Source organism: Micropterus salmoides, unplaced genomic scaffold, assembly GCF_014851395.1.
Source record: "Micropterus salmoides isolate LMB-PRFRI ecotype aquatic unplaced genomic scaffold, ASM1485139v1 Ms_hic_scaffold_19, whole genome shotgun sequence".
NCBI classification, from domain to species: Eukaryota; Metazoa; Chordata; class Actinopteri; order Centrarchiformes; family Centrarchidae; genus Micropterus; species Micropterus salmoides.
In genome coordinates this window covers 7,468,224-7,488,879 of record NW_024041039.1, presented here as the reverse complement: position 1 = coordinate 7,488,879, position 20,656 = coordinate 7,468,224, and the positions used below count along the sequence as shown (strand labels likewise).

At 38.7% G+C, this 20,656-nt stretch overlaps 2 protein-coding genes across 7 annotated transcripts in view; one reads left to right on the top strand and one right to left on the bottom strand.

The window, feature by feature from the left end:
- The window catches only part of sfxn5a (sideroflexin 5a), a 31,204-nt gene extending 17,904 nt beyond the window's left edge, over positions 1 to 13,300 (top strand). For 2 of the 6 annotated variants that reach the window (XM_038729671.1, XM_038729672.1), the window contains 4 exons: positions 156 to 271; positions 461 to 546; positions 5,720 to 5,837; positions 7,330 to 8,803. In XM_038729671.1, coding sequence (XP_038585599.1) covers positions 156 to 271; positions 461 to 546; positions 5,720 to 5,837; positions 7,330 to 7,407 — 398 coding nt within the window. In that variant the 3' untranslated portion in view covers positions 7,408 to 8,803. Of the gene's footprint in view, positions 1 to 155; positions 272 to 460; positions 547 to 5,719; positions 5,838 to 7,329; positions 8,804 to 12,491; positions 12,874 to 13,012 lie in introns of those variants that run through there. The other 4 variants (XR_005445709.1, XR_005445707.1, XR_005445708.1 and 1 more) reach the window with 4 other exon arrangements.
- A 223-nt stretch (positions 13,301 to 13,523) lies between these two features.
- emx1 (empty spiracles homeobox 1) lies at positions 13,524 to 20,275 on the bottom strand. The gene is made up of 3 exons (XM_038729673.1): positions 18,974 to 20,275; positions 16,730 to 16,914; positions 13,524 to 14,002 (listed from the first exon to the last, which is right to left on the bottom strand). Exons 1-3 carry the CDS (start codon positions 19,320 to 19,322, stop codon positions 13,835 to 13,837), a joined length of 702 nt encoding a protein of 233 aa, XP_038585601.1. The 5' UTR covers positions 19,323 to 20,275; the 3' UTR covers positions 13,524 to 13,834.
- Between the last annotated feature and the right edge of the window lie 381 nt (positions 20,276 to 20,656).

The window sequence follows — 20,656 nt, the reverse complement described above, 5'->3', positions numbered from 1 at the left end:
AAGGAACTGACCCCCTTCCTGCTACAGGGCTGACTAATCTTAAACCCCAGCCAGGGGGTGAAAAGAAAATTTGCTTAATTGTGTATTAATAGAACCCATCAAAAAGGTGAGAGACTTCACTTTGATATCTAAAAGCATTTTCACCCCGTTAACAGCGAGTGCGAACGTCTGCAACGTGGTACTGATGAGACATTCTGAGCTGTCGGAGGGCATCAGTGTGCTCGACGGCAACGGGAACGTGGTGGGAACATCAAAAGTTGCTGCCAGGCATGTATGTTGCTCAACCCTTACAACTTTTTATCTGATATGAATTCTTCAGGTGCAGCTTTGTTGGTTTATTATTCTTACTGACTGATGTAAAGTTTTGAATGTGATATAAAACCGCAGATTTTTCTTCCTTTAGTAAAAAGCAAAAACCTGTCAAATTTGTTTGTGTGTGTTCTTTTTATTTTTGTGACAGGCACTTTTAGAAACCTCTCTGACCAGAGTGGTCCTGCCTATGCCAATTCTGGTGCTCCCTCCCATGATCATGGCTGTGCTGGAAAAGTAAGAGACCCCATAATTTATTTTTTCAAACTTGTTTGGCTACTACTAGGCAATCTAGAGAAGGTGTGAGTAGCAAACCTTTAGTGATAGGAGGCAACCACATTATAATCAACTAAAAAAAATAAACCCAGTGTTGCTTTGTACTCTCATATGCAGGCTGGGTTTTATTGCTTGTATCCACCAAGTGCAACAGTGTGGCTCATTTATGCGTTTTTGACAACAATGGACAGAAATGGAGCTCTATGACATAGAAAAAAAAATTATATTAAGCTTTAGCTACACAGCCGGTACTTGTGGTTTTGGTCTTTCTGTGAGAATTGTTGACTATAAGAGAAATATAGAATCACCTAACTTATATTTTTAACATAATCATTAAGAAAGATCCTTGTTTTCTTGTTTTGGTGACCCCCTCTATTGTCACACAGACAGTTTAGACTGTAGCTAATTAACAACGGAAAAATAGACCAAAAGCGAGCCACATCTGCTTCAATTCAAAATGGATTTTCATTTTGAAATGGCAACACAGGAAATCTCTCTTGGCACTGAGAGTTGTCTTTCTTAACCTATTTATTTTCCCCTGGATTTTCTGCTGATTGACTTTCTGTATGTGGCACCCTTTTTTTGTCCATTCAGCCATTCTGACTTTCTTCTCAGGCTAACTTCTTTTCTACCTGTTTCAAATACTGATGTTGCTGCTGTTACACATAAAATGTAAGTTGATGTGGGCAAAATCATTTTTCACAGGACAAAGAGACCGAGACTGCACGTTGAATATTGTGTGTATTAATCTGTGTTAGAGAGGTCCATTTTCTTAATTAAATAAGTTAATTAATGCTGTAATGAAAGTGGTGAGAGTTTTAATGTTCTGGTATAATATGAGTTAGATTAATTAAAATAGCAAATTACCCCTAATTAAATGACAATTCATAAATAATTAATAGAATTGTAAAATTCTTTATTATTTTGAATATTTCAGTCTCAGATTCCTTCAGCATCAGAAATGCTATTGTAGTCAATGAACCCTTTCCACCACTGAAAATCAGTGTTGTGTGATATGACTGTAATGAAGTCTTAATGATGCAATGTGTTTATGCGGACGTCCTGTGATCGATGGCCTGACTGTGCCTGCGGTGTGCCGAGGAATGCAGCCATCTTTGTAAATCCTTGACAGCACTTGTCCTGACTGCTCCAAGCAGGCGGGCTCAGACAGTGGGGCTGGCTGCCCAGGTGTGTTTGGGATTCCTGGTAGCTGAATGACTGGTGAGAGAGAGAGGGAGGGAGTGTATGAGCGTGAGCGGGGGGGCTGTGAGGTTGACTGTGGTAGCAGGTGAGTAGTGCTCAGCTATCTTCTCTGTCAACTTGCCTTCACTGGATCTCAATGGAGCGAGAATAAGGGGACAGAAATGGGTCCCTAGATGGCCCCCCAATGATGGATTACACTGCTGAGAGCAGATTTAGGGCAGTGACAGCAGTTTGTACGCTTCAGTAGCTGCAAGAGGCCACAGACCCGTAAGTGTATTCAGAACATTATTATATAAGTATTTATTTATACGTGACTTACAGGCTACATCTACCTGCATCAAGAATCTCCATTTCTGCCCAAATACTCAGTTAACTTGTTTGGGGCCACACTCATACTGTGATGTAACAGCTACAGATAGAGTGCAAGGGCTCAGAAAGTGCAAGACGCAGTTTCTCCAAAAATAGGGGTGGGCAATATGGATAAAATATTTGTTTCATGGTATCTTATTTAATATCAGGATAACAATATATATTGTCATATAGTATATGTTCTGGAAAAGAAGGACATGGGATCTGTTGCCAGTTACTTCATCACTTTGATACAAAGATCCTGCAAAAACAGTACTGTATTACCAAATAGTAGACCTCCTTGATTTGCAACATTGCCCAAAATAAACTTATAAACCCAGATATTAAGGGAATAACTACCACAGTATAAACAGCATGGCAAAATGTCTGATGGTGAACAAATTCATATCATCTCACAGGCTTACTGTGTTGTTATTTCAATACTTGACAATCAAGTTTGCAAGCCCATCATTAGCATTAGCTGGCTAATCTGAAAAACCATCGGGTTGTTTGTGCCTCTAAGGGCATAAGATTGATTTCAGAAATGGGGGGCAACAATAAAGTCAAGGCTCCTCATTCATACACTAGAAAAACACGTAATACTATATACTCAGAACTAACTAAAATAGGAATTTTATGTGGGCACAGATTTATCAACAAAGAGCTCCGTTAAGTTTATAGGTACTATAGTTTGTACAGAAGCAACATACCTCGTGTATCTAACCGTAAAGTTTCTTTGTGGAGCTTTCTTGTAAACAAACATATTCATTGTGTATCATTGAGATTGAGTGCATTTCCTATGTCATTAAACTTGGCAAACTTGGGGATATGGGGGGGTATTATAAGATCTGCATTGATTACGTCCATGTTTGCTCACTTATAAATTTACGTTTTTGTCTCGTTACATTTTCCATGGTGTTATACCTCTGTAGAGTAGTGAGTCTGAACTCTTGAACTGCTGAAAAAGAATTTATCTCTAGAGCACCTGCAGTATTTAAACAATTGCATCTTCAGCTGCTGACAAAGAAATGCCTTCTGGCTTTTATTGAATTCTTTTGCATTTTTATGTTCATCATCACCCCCGCCTCCTTCATTAGGTGTTTGTTTAGTGTAGAAATGAGAAACCTGCTTTACAGTTTAATTGTTCCCCTTCACATACTTCTGTATATACAACACAACAAGTTCTGCAAGACTAGAAAAAAACATAGAAAATTTCAAATAACTAAAAATTGAAAAAGTACCATATTTTATGACCGCTCTATGCCCATCACATTTATTTGTTTTCTTCATTCAAACATAGACTTTTTTTATTGCCACTCCCTGATATGAGTTCAGTTGCTCTTGGAATTTAGAAATGTAGTGTTTTGTCAGAGTCATTCAGTGGCATAGTGTTGTATCTGTGTTTGACACAACACAAGTCAGCAGGGATATTCTCTTAATTGGTCTTCTCATGGCGACAGGGAGGCTCAGTCACAGTGCCAGTAGTTCATGTAAACAATTAAACCTGGGTAAGACCTCCACCAGAATATGGCCACTAGCCAGGTTACTCAATGTAAACGCAGCCAGTATTGCGTGAAACTGTGTCATTGATTTTGCATAATATCAAAATTTTCACCTGATGTGAAGGTTTTCAAACTTACGTGTGGCCAAACCTTCCGTCATCTCACATACCTCTCAACTTTTATCCCACTGACTTTTATCTTTGCAATTCAATTCTAAGATGTGTATCTGCACGTGTGTGTGTGTGTGTGTGTGTAGCCTAATTAAACCATGGCAGCCATATGTGTTAATGAGCTCCCTCATTAGGCAGTAGCTTTCCTCGTTAGGGGGAGAGGCGTCGCTGGTGGAGGAGAGATGGAGCGGCTCTTTCTCAAGCTCCTGCTGAGTTCGCTGTCCCACACACTGAAGAGGGGATTATCCTACGGAGGGAGGAGAGATATGGGCTGAGACGAGAAAATATATTTCTGGAGATGGATCTTTAAAGCATTCTTTAAAAAAAAATCTGTTTTGTTTAGATAGAGAAAATACAGTTTTTTTCAATGGATGGCAATACATTTTTGAAACGGTTACAGTACATTTGTAAGTGATTACACACATAAGCGTTATTTAAGTTAACACAACAAATGTACAATTCTAAACAAATGACAATAAAAGCAAAGATTAAACTGTAAACAAGAATTGAATGGATTTTAATAGTTTTGAACAGTTACCAAAGTCTTCACAGTGGATTCAACTGTCAAACCTTGCTGTCAATGCAAGTAGTTTGGTTGGTTCTTAGAGCTAAGAAGAAATGCCTTTCAAATTAATTAGAAGTTTTCAAATTAATTTCTAATAAAAACTTTGATCTTTTCATCCACTTCATAATTAAGGACCTTTGTGCTGTCATCCTGATCATGAGTTGATGACAGATGAAGACATTAGGTTGTGTACACCTGCTTGTCTGACATGCAGTATGTCATGTTACTGTGACATCAAGTCTGATAATCTGCAAAATACCTGATACCTGAAATTGGTTTTGGCAAATAGGACAAAGTTAAGTTATTAAAACGTTTGCTTTAATTCCAGAAAGCTTTACTTTTTGAAGATGTTTGTCTACCTTGATGACTGGTCTAGAAAATTTGAATCTCCTGAATGCATGTACTGATTGAATAGTGAATCGACACATGATGACTGTATGTGCAAGCCACTGTATATTGAATTGTGTTAAGTGTGAGTTTCTTCTGTCTAGAGCTCACCTGGGTCATTACATCTGTGATAAGCTCATTTTAGCTGATATATCTGTATTGGCATATACTGTATGTTGGACAATAATTAACAAGAAATGTCAAATGTACAGATATGCTATCACATTGTTTATTAACAACTTAAGTTCACATTTCTCATATTAGACTTTTTTTAAGTATTAGTATTTACTTACAGTGTAAGTTTGTGAAAGATACATCCCTAGTGCCACCACCACAACATCTATCTGTACAATGCGAGGTGAATAAAGTTACCGTGTTTCTTAGTGTTGTAGTACTCGGGACCGGTCTTGGTTTTAAAACCACTTTTTGATGGTCTTGGTTTCATCTCAGACTCGACAGTATTTGTACTCAGTCTTGTCTCGGTCTCTGACATTGAGGACTCGGGATTTTATTTCAAGACCATAACTTTGGGAATATCAATAAATTGCTTTTGCATACTCTGAATTATTTGTTAACATCCTAACTTTGACTGGATGTAAAATGTATTGCTTCAAATGGAACCAATAACCCTAATTAAAAATGTGTTGTTACCGTTAACGACTGTCCCCCCTCCCCGCGATGGTAAGCATGGAAAAGGAGTGTTTGAATAAAGATGCTTAAGTTGATTTCAGCTCTTAGTGTTTGTACGTGGGTGTTTTAGTTGGAATGTGGACTTTTCAGATCAATTTGTGAAGTACCTATGATCTCGTTCCACATTTTATTGTGTGTCATGTAATGTGGGGAACTGGTCTTGGTCTTGACTCTGTCTCGCCCTCCCTCGGTCTTGGTCTTGACTTGGTCTCGGTTTGAGCGGTCTTGACTACAACACTAGTGTTTCTGTCTCCTCTATGCACCACCAGGCTCCCCCTCCTGCAGAGACAGCGGATGCTCATCTTGCCCGTCCACAGTCTGGTGTGCCTTGCTGCCTTCAGCCTGGCTCTGCCTCTCGCCATCAGTCTCTTCCCACAGATGTCCCAGGTACGTTATCCCCAAAACCTTCTCTGCTAAGGAATGTGTCTTTCCTATTACATACAATATATCATCATTCAGTAAGGTGTTTAGGAGGGCCTTTTTTCAAATTTATCTACAACAATCTTTTGTTTTTATTTTGTCTCTATTTTTGGTCTTAAGAGATCTTTGCTTTGGTGTTTCTGTGCTGCGGTAATCAACTGTCAGTCAAACTAAATGGTAGTACTACTGTGGCAAAGCTTTTTTGGGATTTCCTGTTGTTGAAGTTTCTATAGACGGCAGTTTTTTTCTTACTCTTTCCAGCCATACTGTCTGTCAGTCCTTATGTTACCTGTTGACTCCTTCTTTGATTCATTACAAATAAATCAAAAAGCTGCCAGACAATTGTAAATGTACAAACTTTTGTTAACTGGGCTTAGGTTTAACCAGTGGTGTTTTATATCTGTTAATATGTCACAGATGAACAGTGTGGTGATAATTTAACTCGGTCAATACTTGACTCAACGTCCAAATTGATAGTGATACCAAGAGCTCCTTGTTTCTTTACTTCTTTACATCCTCAGGCTCAGGTCTGCCATGGGTTTCAATGAGTGATGTTGATGACCATAGTCTCTTGACCTCTTTAACGTTCCCCAATAAGCTTTACAGAGGCTCTCTCCTAATGAGGCGTAGCCCACTAAGACTTGACCTGCTCTGTTATGATCTGCCCTGAGCCTCTATTACCTTCATTCACTGATGCCATCCAGGCTAGCAGGCTGAGATCTAGCTTTAGCCTTATTACCTCAGTATGTGTCATTCTACTCATTAAATAGCTATGGCATGATTTTGTTTTTCACTCCATCTCTCTCTTTGTCTTCTCTCTGCCAAATGACTTACTGACACAAGCCAACCAGCTCTGGCTTTAAAATGTTTAGGATTTAATTACCACTGGAAATAGCTCAGACAGCCATATGGCAAAAAACTTCAGACATATGTGCAGCCAACAGTCCTGTGAAAAGCTGCCTCCCGTTCCACGAAGGGCCTGTTTTTCTCTCACAAGTCCTTTTTGCACTTTCGCAAGAATGAAAAAAAAAAAAAACTCCCTAAAAAAGCAACATGAATGCCCTGTTCCCCAGGACCCCCCGCCTACTCAATTTGTCCCACTTCCCCATTTCACACCTACCAAGATGTCTGATTAGGATTCTGCCTCCAACTCCAACAGCCATCTGTCTCTAGTTCAAATATTAGGAGACGCCAACCTCTTATTAGACTTTAATCTGCCAAATTGGCTCTTTTTGCACATTAGCAGTAAATACAGAATATTTAAAGCTTTTAAGAATTATTTAGTTACAAATTAAACTGTTTTAAATCTTTACGTAGCTGTAGACTGTTCATGTAGACAAATATAGATTGCATTTACAGCATACACATATACTATGTCAACACATTATATCTAACAAGTTTGTGCCAAGTATTTCCATTTTTCACTAGTGACCTTTTGGTTCTGCTTTGATTCCCACAGATCAGTGTGAATCAGCTAGAGCCTGAGATCGCCATGGCAACAGATTGTAAAATTGTGACATACAATAAAGGCTTGTGAGTGATCTCTGCTGCCCGACACATGAAGGACCCGCTGCTCATCATGGTTCAAACTCCCTGAAGCTGCCAGAGAATGAATTATGGTAAATTTGGCTGTGTGAGCAGTTAGCATACGTTTACAGAGAAAGGCAGTTGATATTGAGAATATGTGTTGTTTACGTCAAGACTACAGTCGTTAAATAAGCAACAACACATGATGACGTGTGATACAGGAAAATATACACCAGGTTTCTTTTCTTACTGGCTCCCTTTTTTGGAGCTTGACATGTCTAAATGATTTTAGTTGACGTCTTGATTGTATATGTAAAGACTGAATGAAATCAGGAACAATTACTAAAATGTATTTTTTAAAGCAAGTATTCCCAATCTTCTCTTGCTACCCTTTAAAGCAAGCAACATCTCCCTGCAACCCATTGTCATAGGTTGCACATCTATAAGTTGTGAGCGATTCAATCAAAGCATGATTTTCTCCTCTCAGATTGTTTAACCAAAACACTTTTTAGATGCCTGAAAGGGTAAAACTATAATATTACACCTGGGCAATCCCATGCCAACGATTCTAATCCCATCCCAACCATTTATTTAATGGATGTGGAAGTTCTTGCCAAATGGAAAGGGCTGTTTTGTAATAGTTTTAGCGAGATATGAGGTGACAGAAGATAATTTAGAAAACCATTACTTTATTTTTATAAACTTAATTTAGTCCCCATTTGAAATGCAATTTTGTATAGTGCCCTTAAATCCAAAAAATTCCTTTTAAACTCGACTGAAATCAAAACAGATCAGTATCTCCTTTGGAATCATCTAATGATACTGTTTTTTGTTGTTGTTGTTGCAACAGCAGGTATTGAAAACATTATTATTAATAAATGATTTTAAATGTCAATATTTGTTTTGACTCCCTCTAACTGGGATGTGGATGTTGAGTCCCTCTCATATAGTAAAATAACTGCATTTTGGTTTGATCCAAGGTGAAAGCACTCATCTTTTTAGATTAACTAATTAATTTTTTTGTAATCAAACAAAAGTGAAAAGTGAGTACTGTACACATACAAAAATAATAATCACAGTAAGGATTCTTTTAAGTCTTAACCTAAAATATTCTGAAAGCCATAATGTTAAAATGCTGCTCTATCTTTGTGAATGTATTTGCACTGGGTTTATATAAACTTTCTGTTTTCAAGTATCTATCTAGTTATATTTTGTCATGATCTGTGGGATTAGTATGTTTGCACTGTTGCCGAGGGAACGCAACACGATAGACTGCGATGCAGCGTAATTGGACAAGAAGCCACATGCATCAGTGGAGGATGCTGGGTGGAAGTTGTGGCACACAAACAGGGTGAGACAAATAAATACAAAATCCAATTCATTAAACATTTTGTATTTCAAAGAAATGCATCTGATGCTTTATTTATTACTTAGCAAATGTTTGATTGAGAACCTATGTATATCACATGGGTATGCGCCTCTGCGAAGTCCTCAGAAGTCCACTACCACTACACCAGCCTGTTGTGCATCAACAGGAGGGACATCCTCCTCCTACAAAAAGGAAGATGCAGCATTATCATCTCATTCAAACACCTTTTCTCACTTTTCAATCAGAAAGCTGAATCTCTCTACATGACTACTAATGGGAACATTGGCTTAACTGTCCACAGATTGAGCAAACCACTCAATCACTGGGCGCTAATTGTTTTTTCTTGCCGATTTCTTCTGCATAGAAATCCAGGTCTTGCCAAACAGTTACACCAAGCACCTTAGCCCAGCTATCCACCTCACGAGCATTAGTTAAGCCTGCTTTCACGTTATAGTGACTAGCTATATAAAGATCTTCATCTGTGGAAACTCCCTGGATTTTTGACACAGGGGATTCCAATGGGACCCGTCATGACCAACGAAGTGGTCAGGACAGATGCATCACCGCAGGGGTGGGGTGCCACCCAAGAGGGCAGGATTGTGAACGGGGTGTTCTTATGGGGCTCCTCGCCTTCATTTCTCCTACATAAACTCCTAGCAGTATTCTGGGTTCTGGGACACTGAAGTGGTCGTCATGTGCTTGTAAGCTCAGACAATTTGATTTGTGGTGGTTTACATCAACAGACAAGGTGCACTGCAATCCCCTCGTTTTCACACACCGGCTCACAGGCTGATTTTGTGGAGCAGTGTGCAACTCCTGTCACGGAAACCCACCATGTCCTGAAATCCTCTTTATAGGGAACGTAATCTCCATTCAGAGGTGACCAGTCACATTTGGGCTCGCTGGATCTGGACACCTCGAGTACTTAGTACCCCATGTTCCATTCCCTGAGAGACCACAATGGTGCCGCTGGGGCTAGATATGCTAGCACACAGGTGGCCACAGGTTATGCTCTATGCATTTCCTCTGGCCGTGATCCCGCTCACACTGGCCAGAGCATGTGAGAGATGGTTTATCACTCACCCTGATAGCCCCTCATTGGCTAAGGGGAAGCAATGGTTGGCTGCCATCATCCAGGTCCTTCACAAACAACCCTTTTCCGCAGAGACCTGGATGCAAGGGGAGATATTTCATCCTCAGTGCTCTGGGCTTGGCCGTGAGAGGATACACCTGGATGAGGTTGGACTTCAAGAGAATTTCATTACAACCATTCATGCTAGAATGCTAGAGCGTCTTCTACCAGGTCACTATATGATACCAAATGGGATGTGTTTGAGGACTGGTGTTTCAGGTTATGTGATGTGTGGGATGTCTTTCCAGTGCTCTGTGCCCATAATTCTCAGCTTTCTGCAAGACTTGGTGGATCAGGGCAAAGCCTTTTATACAGTTAAGTTTTGCATTGTTGCTACTGCAGTGTGCTGTCTAGGTTTTGATGGTAAGGCTGTGGGACAACATCCCCTTGTCAGCCTGTTTTATGAGTACTCACCATCTGCGACTGGTCAACTTGTCCCGTCGTGGGATTTGTCAACTGTTCTGATATGTTGTCTCACTCACCCTTTGAGCCTTTGAATCAAGAATATCTAAGTGCTGTCACTTATGATGGCTCTGGTATCTGCTAAGGGAGTCAGCAATGTTAATGCATTTTCAGTGCACCCTGACTATCTTCAGTTTGCCACAGGAGTTGTGTGTGGCCTTTTATACCGAAGAACCCTAAGTCGGTGTGTCTCTCCCTTGACCTAGTGACCCTTTCTTCCCCTTGGAACAGGAGCAGTTGTATACATTGTGTTGCGCATCTATGTGGACAAAAACACAGGTGATTAGGCTCCTGGTAAGCCTATCACAAAACAGCGGGTTTCTCATTTGGCTAGTTTGGGCTATTTATTTAGCAGCAAGCAGTTCTTTAGCAGTTGGTCTACACACTGACTCTACTCGGGGATGGCAACATCCTGGGCCCTATTTAGAGGCGTGTCTCTCCAAGATATTTGCATGGCAGTGAGTTGGTCTTCACCTCATACCTTTGCAAGGTTCCATGTGTTGAATGTTACTGTGCTCCCTTTGGTGCATACAAGTGGGGGCTCCTGTGAGGGTTGTAATTTGTCAGCCTAATGGTTGGCTGTTGGTCTTCAAGATAAGCTTGTCTGGCAATATGGGTATATCCTATAGTGAGATACCGAGCAAATGTTTGAAAGAGAACTTATAGAGGTAACCCAGGTGTTCTGATAACATGCGTGAGGTATCTCATGAGGAAAAGGTGTGCTTGTTTTAAAAGGGCTGATGACGCTGCATCATTCCTTTTTCTAGGGAGAGGATGTCTCTCTTGATGCAGTAAGATATTAGCACATTCCTCACATTTAGTTCTGCCTGACAGATTTCGCTGTGTAAGGCTAAGAGTTTTAACTAAATGTTACCTGCCATTTCCTAGGACTATATTTTAACAATTTAGCTTATAACTTCAAAAACAATTCAGTGAGTTCAGTTTTAATACCAACAAATACCAATTTAGCAAACATGTTTTTTGCATATATATTTTATATAATTTATTTATGGATATTTTGTTTGTTAATTTTGTCTTTTGAACATGTCTCAGACAGACACTCAGACATTCATATATAACTAATATCTATATCTGATCTGTAGCGCACTGTAGTTGAATTGCTAGTGTCAGAATTGTATGCAAATATCTCAAATTAGATCATTTCATTTCACTGTTGTGTCAGTCATTTTGAAAATTATTCAGTTGTGATTTGTTATTCAGTGTGCATACTGCTGCTTAACTGAATGCAATGTGACAACTGTGACTACACTGCATAATTTATCACTCATCATCAATTTTATAACCAACAATAAAACACATGTAATTTGTGATGTTAGTTGAGAAAATAGGGGGCTTCAGTCATCCCACAGAAAACTAGTAATCGAACAATAATGATTAAACCAGTTGTTGTGTTTCAGTTCACTTTTCTAACACCTTTGCTGCTGCATCAGCAGCAGGGATCTGGCAGCTCTTTCCCGGATCTCGCAGCACTCTACTCCTCTGGAGAGACTTTTGTTTTTCATTCTGAACTCTCCTCTCTGCTGACTCAGGTGACAGAAGACTCAGCGTTTAGGGAGATGGGCATGATTTTCTCCTTAATTGTTTTCCTAACAGACAACTGAGAGGTGCAGTTCCATTTAATTGAACTGACCTTTTACCTGACCAAGATGTGATGGGTACTAAACCCAGGCGGTTATAGTGCTTTGAGTGTCAGTGAGCTATTGTAATGGTTAAATACTCCTTTGATAGTGTTTATTTGGACAATAAGGAATGCTGAATCTCTTTTAACATGAATTTGCACCTGCAGTGAGTATAGGATATCCTGGAAACTCAAAACAAGGCATGTGGCCCCTTTTGCAACTACAGATGGCTGACTTGTTGTGCACCTTTGTAAAAAGGTGATACTACTGCAGTGTATTTTACTTTCCCACCTCCCCCCTGTTCCTCGCTGGCTCTCTGTTTCTTAGCTTACAAAACAAGACATCAGGGTCAGACGTCAGGGCTCATCTCTAAAGCCCTCGGGGGCATTAGGAGGAGATTCCTTCCGTTTCTTTTGAAAGGTGATTACTGAAGCAGTGTGGTGAAAGGGCTGCCGCACAATAGTAACTACTTTCCCTCTTTTTTTTCCTAGAGGTTCCACACAATTATTGCAGGCCCCCTGTCTGCTGGAATTCAGAGAAAATACCGACCGATAGGTAACACACCTGACACCTGTGCTGCAACATTCCTGACACCTCAGTATCCATCAGTGGTTCCCAACATAAGAAAACCCTGTGAAGGGGTTTTTGACCTGTCATGAATCATATTTATGCAATGAAAATGTTTCCTAATTCTCTACTTTTCTCTGTTTTAAAGCATAAAACAAATGAAAATTGAAAATCCACTTTGGTTAACACTGCAGCAGCATGTTTTACAATGATTTGCATATGCACCTTCAGCTGTAGAGGAGTGCTGTAATAACTGGTATAAAGGAAAACCTACAGACTCTCCAGCCTGGTTGACAAGATGATGAAGTGAGCACCTGAACTACACAACAACATTACATTTCTCATCAGAGAAATAGCTTTTTGTTTTTATTTCTAAAACATCTTTTTGTAATTACACATTCTTCTTCAAAAGTATGTTCTCATATATGTTTTATGCTACACGCAGCGCTTAATGTAATCTGCAGACATTCAACAAATGGAGATGTCATCCATCACCCCTCACCCAGAAATGTTGCATGGCAGAAGAAGCACAAAGCTGTGAACTTGCTTTTTTATGTGGCACAACTCGCCCCTAACACCAGAGGTCTCTGCATCTTCTCAGCTGTCCCAGAGTCATGCACAGCTGGCCATGAATCGTCTCTCTGTAGAATCTTCATTGGGAAGCGTAACGGAGCACTGGTATGGCTCTCAAGTCGCCAGGAAAAATAAAATCATGCAGCGAGTGACAAAAGTGGATCTTCTTTGACACATGGTTAATTTCCTGCTTTGTTCTTTTGGCCAGTCACCAGCCTGTTCACCGGCTTACTGGGTGGATTAAAAGTGTGCGACAACATGTTCTTGTCATTGAGGAGAAATTTAAATTAACATGGTACACAGGTGGTGGAGTGGGTGGGGTGAGCAATGAGGTGTTAATGATCTAAGCAGGTGGTAAAAACAGCTTTAATGAAACAAATAGCTTCTTTCAAAAGCAACCCTTTATAAGCGGCCTATGTACAATTTAAAATAAAAAAACAAACACTATGATAGAGGTTGATGTTGTTTCTCTTCATCTTTGGTTGTCACACACCAAAGATCATTAAATAATGGTCATTGAGTATAGCACCTCGATGACAAGATGTGTGGTGATCACATATTTAGTCCTTTTGTCTTCCTCTAATGTGTCTAATTATACGTAATAATTTTACATAATAAATAGTGTTGGTCCTCTGATGCGTCAGAAGGGGACGCAGGGTTTGGGGCAGCATTGTCGGAAGTTTGGATGACGGTTTTAGTCCTCTGAGGTCACGTCTATGTCCTCAGAGCTGGCCTGCTTGGTGGCAATGCGCCATCTGTTGATGTGGTGATTTCCCTTCTTCTTCTGCTGGTTGTCTGGTCCCTCCTCCTCCAGCTTCTGTCGCTTGTACTTGGTCCGCCTGTTCTGAAACCACACCTTTACCTGGATAGGAGAATAAACAGCTTAAAAGATGATGATGCACATTGTTAAACAGACTGTATTACTTTACTGTGTGATTTCAGAGAGACTCAGGAGGTGATTTCACAGATTTAACAATATACAACAAACCTTTGTCAAGGTAAACATTTTGACCTATCAAACATGCGTTTCGTAAATGTGTTTTAGGGCCCTGGAGTTTTGCATACTTGCACAACTTGGAGCCATTGTTTATGTTTTCAATATTACCTTTGATCAAGGCTGCAATTAACAGTTATTTTCATTATCTGTTAATCTGATGAGTATTTTCTCAATTCATTGATGAATTGCCTGGTCTATAAAATTGCAAAAGATTCACAATATCCTCAAATCCTAGGTGACCTCTTCAAATGGCTGTCCAAAAACCCAAATAAATTCAGTTTACAGTGTTATAAATTGGAGAAAAGCAGCAAATTGTCACATTAGAAAAACTGGAACAAGAAAATATATTTGGCATTTTTGCTTGACATATGATTAATTATCACCATTTGATTAATCAATTAATCAGCTGTTTATTCCTACTATGACAAGTTGAAATTTCAGCTTGGTGGTATGGCGGGCACTTAGTCAAAATAACATTTTAATTATTGACTTCCATGCCACAGTTTCTATTATGTTTAAAAATAAAAAAAATCTATACATTTGCTCCCTGGAAGCCAGTGTAGGCTTCAGTGGTTATTTTCACTTTCTACCATTACATTAAAACTCAAGTTAATTAAGCGACTTGATGTTTTATCTCAATCCATCAATTAAAAAAACAATTTTGTCTCCCTAACTGATGCCCGTACTGGCTTATATTTTTGGATTTTCTCCCACTGCATGACCCCAGCATCCCCTTCTACAAAATGCTCTCAGAGTTCTAAGTTAAAAGGATTCTGGTTTAAGAAACAAGAACAACTTCTCTTTGCACTCATAACTGAGCTTGGTATTAATGAAGGGGAAAGGTCAACAGGCTAAATAGCTTCCTGACTGACTGGCGTTGCTAGAATGACATGGCAGGATGCAAGGTTTTTATATAATAGCAACACTCAAACTCATATAGTTTTCTCCCCTCTCAGTACTTGAATCTTACTAGGCTTCAGGCTAATTCTACATAGTAAAAATAGTTTTCATTGAAACCCAGAAGAGCCACAAGATACTAGTTCCCAGGGCTGGACGGTAGTATATTTGTTAAATTTTTTAAAGTGGAGGCCGCTCATAAGGACGGAACTAAAATGATGGCTGTACTTGTGAAGTAATTTACCAGCCACAGAAAAGGTGTTGCTTAATATTGCATTTTACTTTAATCTATGATTTGTCTCACAGTTTGACTGTTCCTTTATCTGCTGAGGATGATTTTGCATTATAATACCTATTGTATAACCACAGTGAGCTGATCAGTCTACACTGACTTCACTAAAGGTTTTTACAGGTGTCTATAAGTACTCACTCTAACAGAAAACAGAAAGTTGCATCAGATTAATGAAATGTTATCATTCAGTTGCATGACACAAGTTACTGTCACTATCCTCCGTGCTGCTCATTGCTTTTATGTTATCACAATACATACTTTAACCCAAGACCATATATATTTTAAGTGAGTTAATTAATATTCAGTTGACTGTCATTATAATTTGCATAATTCAATTGTTGTTTAATTGCAAGCCTCCTATTGACTGACACCAAATCTAAACTTGCAGGTAGCATTTATCCATATTGCAGACTCAGGAAACCTCTTTATATTGCCCATTAGGCCTAATTGATAACCAGATAATGTGGACTCATTAAACATAACCATCAATAATATTTACTCCTTTATCCGATGTCATGCATCAATTGAACACCTTTAAGAGATGCTTCAGCTGACTGAGCTGGGGGAAGGGATTTATTCCAATTGGAATAAGGGAATTAGAAACAGCCTGTCTTTTGCCTGCATGTATTAGCAGCAGTTCTCAGAACTATGTTGCAAACTGCAGGTCTAATAAATGTTATATGATATTATAAAAAGTTTCATCATAGCCAAAATGATTTACCTCTGTTAATTTATAAATTCTTTTCTTCATTTTTATTTAAATTTAAATTAAATTTTTTTGCATCATAATGATTTCTTATTTATAAATAACAACTAACCTATATTTCAAACTATAGTAGCAAAATACAATAAATAAACAGACCTTACAGGTAATAACAATTTATAACAGTTCAAAACCTACAGTAAAATAAAAAATCTATATATATATTTATTTTTTTTGCTTTAAATGGAAGATTATTATTATTGTTATTAGTAGTATTAGTATTTATTAGTATCCGAATAATAGGAATAATAATAGGAATCAGGAATAATTGAAGGGTTTGTGTACAGTGCGGCCTTATTAAGCTAAATATGGGCTTTCTAAAAAAGTGGATCCCCTATTTAACACACCCCGCCACCATTTTTATTCAACCAGATGCATTAATCAATGTCTTATCCTGAAGAAAAGGCAGAACGTTTAGGCAAGTTACTGATTCTGCAAATATTCCCACCGTTTTGGTTGCCGGATACAAATAATTACGTTTTTGTTTGAGTTATCGCGATATCAGTAAACTAAGTATAATTAAAGTAGAAACGGTCGACAGTGAGACAGTTTTAGTGCTTATTTTTTTCATTAACATTAAAATTTAACATTTCATAAGTGAGAACTAGACATACACTAGAGAGCATAACCATTAGATCACCTGTGTCTCAGATAAACTCAAGCTGTTTGCCAGCTGTTTCCTCTCGGCTCCTACGACGTAGTGGTTCTTCTCAAAGGCTCTTTCCAGACGCAGGAGCTGGGAGGGCGAGAAAGCGGTCCGGATGCGTTTGGGTTTCCTGGCAAAAGGACCGTGGAGGAGCAGGCTGTCCTGGGACACATCGTTACCTGGCACCGGATTTAAAGAAACGACAGGGCCGTCAGTTTGGGCTGGCAAAGGTATTTTTGTTATAATTAGCAGGTGTGTTGAACCTGTGGATTACTATACGCTGCCTAATCAATAACAGTGTAAACAGTGTCAATGGGCCTACAACACTGCAAAGTGTGACCAGGTGATGGTTATCATTATCATGGCAATGTGAAGCAAAAGTCAAGCAAAACAATTTATAAACATTTTATTAATACTATTAGGTCTATTAATGTTATTAGTCCTAGTTAATATAATAATAATAACATAATAAGACCATTTACCAGAAATGTATTAGGCTATTTAGTACTGGTAGATAAATGTTAGTCTAAATAGTTTTGTGTTAAATTCCTACCTGAACAAAAGTCCTACCCGCCGTTTTAATAGCGACCAGCCTGTTTCTATCAAAAGTTATTTCTTTTTGTAGTAGGCACACTGCAAAATGTATTTTAATAGGCATATGGTTCTTTAACGCACATAAGGCCTAAACACATTTCAACATATTCCTATGGAGACAGGGAACCTTTGCAAATAGTTTCTTTGTAACAAAAACGGTGCACAAGCCTGAATTAAAATAGTATTAGTGGGTGTCAGCTGACCGATTACTTTAAAACTAATTAAATAGACTTTAATCAAATATAGCAGGCCGAATAATAACCAAACATCAATGACCTCCGTGCACAACACTGTTTTAGTTTTGGAGGAATTGCACAGATAACGTACTTATATGACCAATTGCCTTTAATATACCATATACATAGATTCGGATAAACAGTTATAATGCACAAGTCGAATTTAAGGGAAAATATAACAATTAAGAGAAAGCAGTTTTTTTTATTTTATTTTTTTATTTTTTACAGTGAATATGCTAGTAGTTAATTAACTGACAACTTAATAAGATGTCACCCTGATACACGTCCCAATATTTTGTCAGGAAGGTGTAAAACTGAAAATATTTTGTAAAGATGACATTTGTATTTTGTGGTTAAAAAAACAACAAAACAAATCTCCCTGTTTTGTAATATAACAAACTTTTTTAAAAACGTTTTTTAAAATATTTTTATTATATTCTAATTTTTTCTTCGTGTTTGTCCTCTTGTTTCGCATATAAGTTTGGGATATGTACTACTAAATTAGCCTATATTCTATTACATAGAAATCAAAATAATAGTGTATTGTAATAAATGATGGGGGGTGTTATGCATCTGCATAATTCTGTCTTTATTGTAAAATATGTCTAATCTGTCCAGGCGTTAAGAAATGCAACAAAAGCTCGGCTATATGAAAATAAAAGTGTAATTTCTCTCATAGAGTATTAAAGTGCCATAGTCCGTGCACACTTGCGCTGAGGTTTGTCTTGTAAATAATCACTGCAGGCTGTGTTTAAATCCTTTGCTGCTAATACCTGAGCTGGATTTTCTTCTGATTTGGCTTTCTAATCTCATTATACTGAAATTACTATCCTGGATTTGTATCATTTTTGTCTCTACAGCATGTTTTTTGTGCCATATTTTCAGAATGAAAGGAAAAACACTCGCCTAACCTAGGGCGTGTTGTCTTGTATCGGGGGGAAACAGTGCTTATCTTCCTCTGGCTGTGGCTTTCTGAGAGTAGCTGCAGGGCGAATGAGAGTGGAAATATGAGAGCAGCCCGACAGCCTGCTGAAAAACTCTCTGGCCTTGTCGTTTATGCTATCTTTGGCTGTATTGTTCAGTTAAGAAATGTTTTCAATACTAGCAGTCATATCGTGTTCAAAAGTCGTGTGCAAGTATCACCCATCTTATTCAACTGTGGAAAACTCTCAAAGGCAAAGACTGAATATTTTATGGCCTCTATTAAATACAAACCATGCGTTTTTTGTCATTTAGTAAAGCCATGCACTAAATGTCCAGAATAGACTACTGTTTAATTTGTAGGCTGATCATTCAGGCACATAACTGCAGGCATTAAAATAGGTTGGAGCGATGTTTTAAGTGAAATAAAAATCAGTTCCATCAGATTTTAATGGCCGTATTTTGGCGTCACGGCCATTTCATTTACCTTGAAATCTGTGTCCGAAAAACCTGTTCCGTAGGACCCAGGGGTAGAAGTTGAGCGGGTCACGGTGTTGCGGCCCGAAGAAGTGCGGATGCTGTAGGTGGGAGGCTCCGAGCTGGTGAGGAGCCACGGTGAGGGAGGGGTGGTTAACCGTCTCTGGGAACATCAGGTCCGGGCTCTGATAGAGGGATCTGGCCGCCGGAGCCGGGTAACTGTTCATTAAGGCATCTGTCGTCGGGTTGGAGTAACTTAAAGCCGTCGGACGGATGGGATCCTCAGCTGTTAGAGGGCTCTCTTTGGCAACTAGGGACTCTATGGTGAAGCAGCGCTTGCCTGCAGACGAAAACATCATCTCTTGACAGAAATAGAAACCAGTACCAAAAGAAAGTGATCCGTCTCTTTCCTTCCTCTTTCTGGAGAAGATAACCTCCCTCTCAGAGATGCGTCATGACCAAAGGTGGAGGGCTGTTTGGGGTGTTTTGCCTACACAAGCTTGTGCAGTGGAGATGCTTCTACAAAAGTCAACAGTGCTGCAAATTACCCTGATCCATGGAGTCCGTGCGCGCTCAGAGGGGTTCTGTGCACAAGTGCGCACCAAGTAGAGCGCCTCCAACCTTCAACGTGGCTTGACGCTGCGCAGAGAGAGAGCTGATTGGACCAGAGCACCTGCCAATAGGTCTCCTCAAGTACCTGCTTCATGGATCACACGACACAGGGGAGCTTAGTTACAGAGGCACACTGAGAGAACATGTGTACTCCAATTAATGGGTCATTGTGTGTCCCTTTCATCCTTAATATCTGTTTTTTCTGAAGGGAAACAATCCACCAGTGGGGGTGAAAAACTTGTTTCATTGCGGGTTCAATCATCCAGGATTCATTCATTCTCTTTTCTGTATTCTGAAAGCACATTTGTTCTGAACATTGCCTTTAGCTACACCTATGTAAAATAAACGTTGAAATACACTGTAAAATATAGTTTGATTATCCTGTTGTAGTAATAATAATAATAATAATGGGGGGAAATCGTGACTGATCGGTTGTTCTTGACTTACTTTAGTAAATAAATAATAATTAGCAATTTGTAATATTCACTGATGATGGTGGAAAACATGCAACGATATTTAGCAATTCCTTCTTTCCGTGGAATAACATTTACGTTCAGATAAACGGAAATATTATTGTTATGTTCTTTCACCCACAAACAGTTTCTCCTCCCAGAAAGCATAATTGTTAGCATTTATTTATATTTCAACGCTGAATTTATAATGTAATTTCTTAGCATGGGTGCTTTATGTTGAACTTAACGCTCTGTGTTTAGAAATAAAGACAGTAACGAAAAGCAGATTTTTCTGTTGTTCTGTGTTCTCACTATAGTCTGCCTAATAAATGAAATGTAGCCTATATAAAGTAACATAAATACATATATTTTTGATATAATAATAAAATGTCGTGTAATAATAATAATAATAATACTGTATTTGAGTAATATTAATTAATTTAATTTTGGCTAATTGATAGCCTGCATTCATTCAAATTATGATATGATAGTTATAGGCTACCTCTGCAATAAGGTGTATCAAGGACACACACAATAAACTTCCCTTTAGGCTTTCCAAATGCATCAGTTAAATAAAAATATTGATAGTGGGTGATATTACCCTACTTTTAGAGTTTCATGGTTTAAAC

Bases quoted from the DNA above. Each gene is read 5' to 3' on its own strand.
- emx1 (XM_038729673.1), bottom strand. From the start codon at position 19,322: ATGATGTTTTCGTCTGCAGGCAAGCGCTGCTTCACCATAGAGTCCCTA. The intron at 16,915-18,973 runs GTAAATGAAATG...ATCCGGTGCCAG, and splicing joins TTTCGGACACAGATTTCAAG to GTAACGATGTGTCCCAGGAC. The intron at 14,003-16,729 runs GTGATCTAATGG...TCTCCTATCCAG, and splicing joins TGAGTTTATCTGAGACACAG to GTAAAGGTGTGGTTTCAGAA.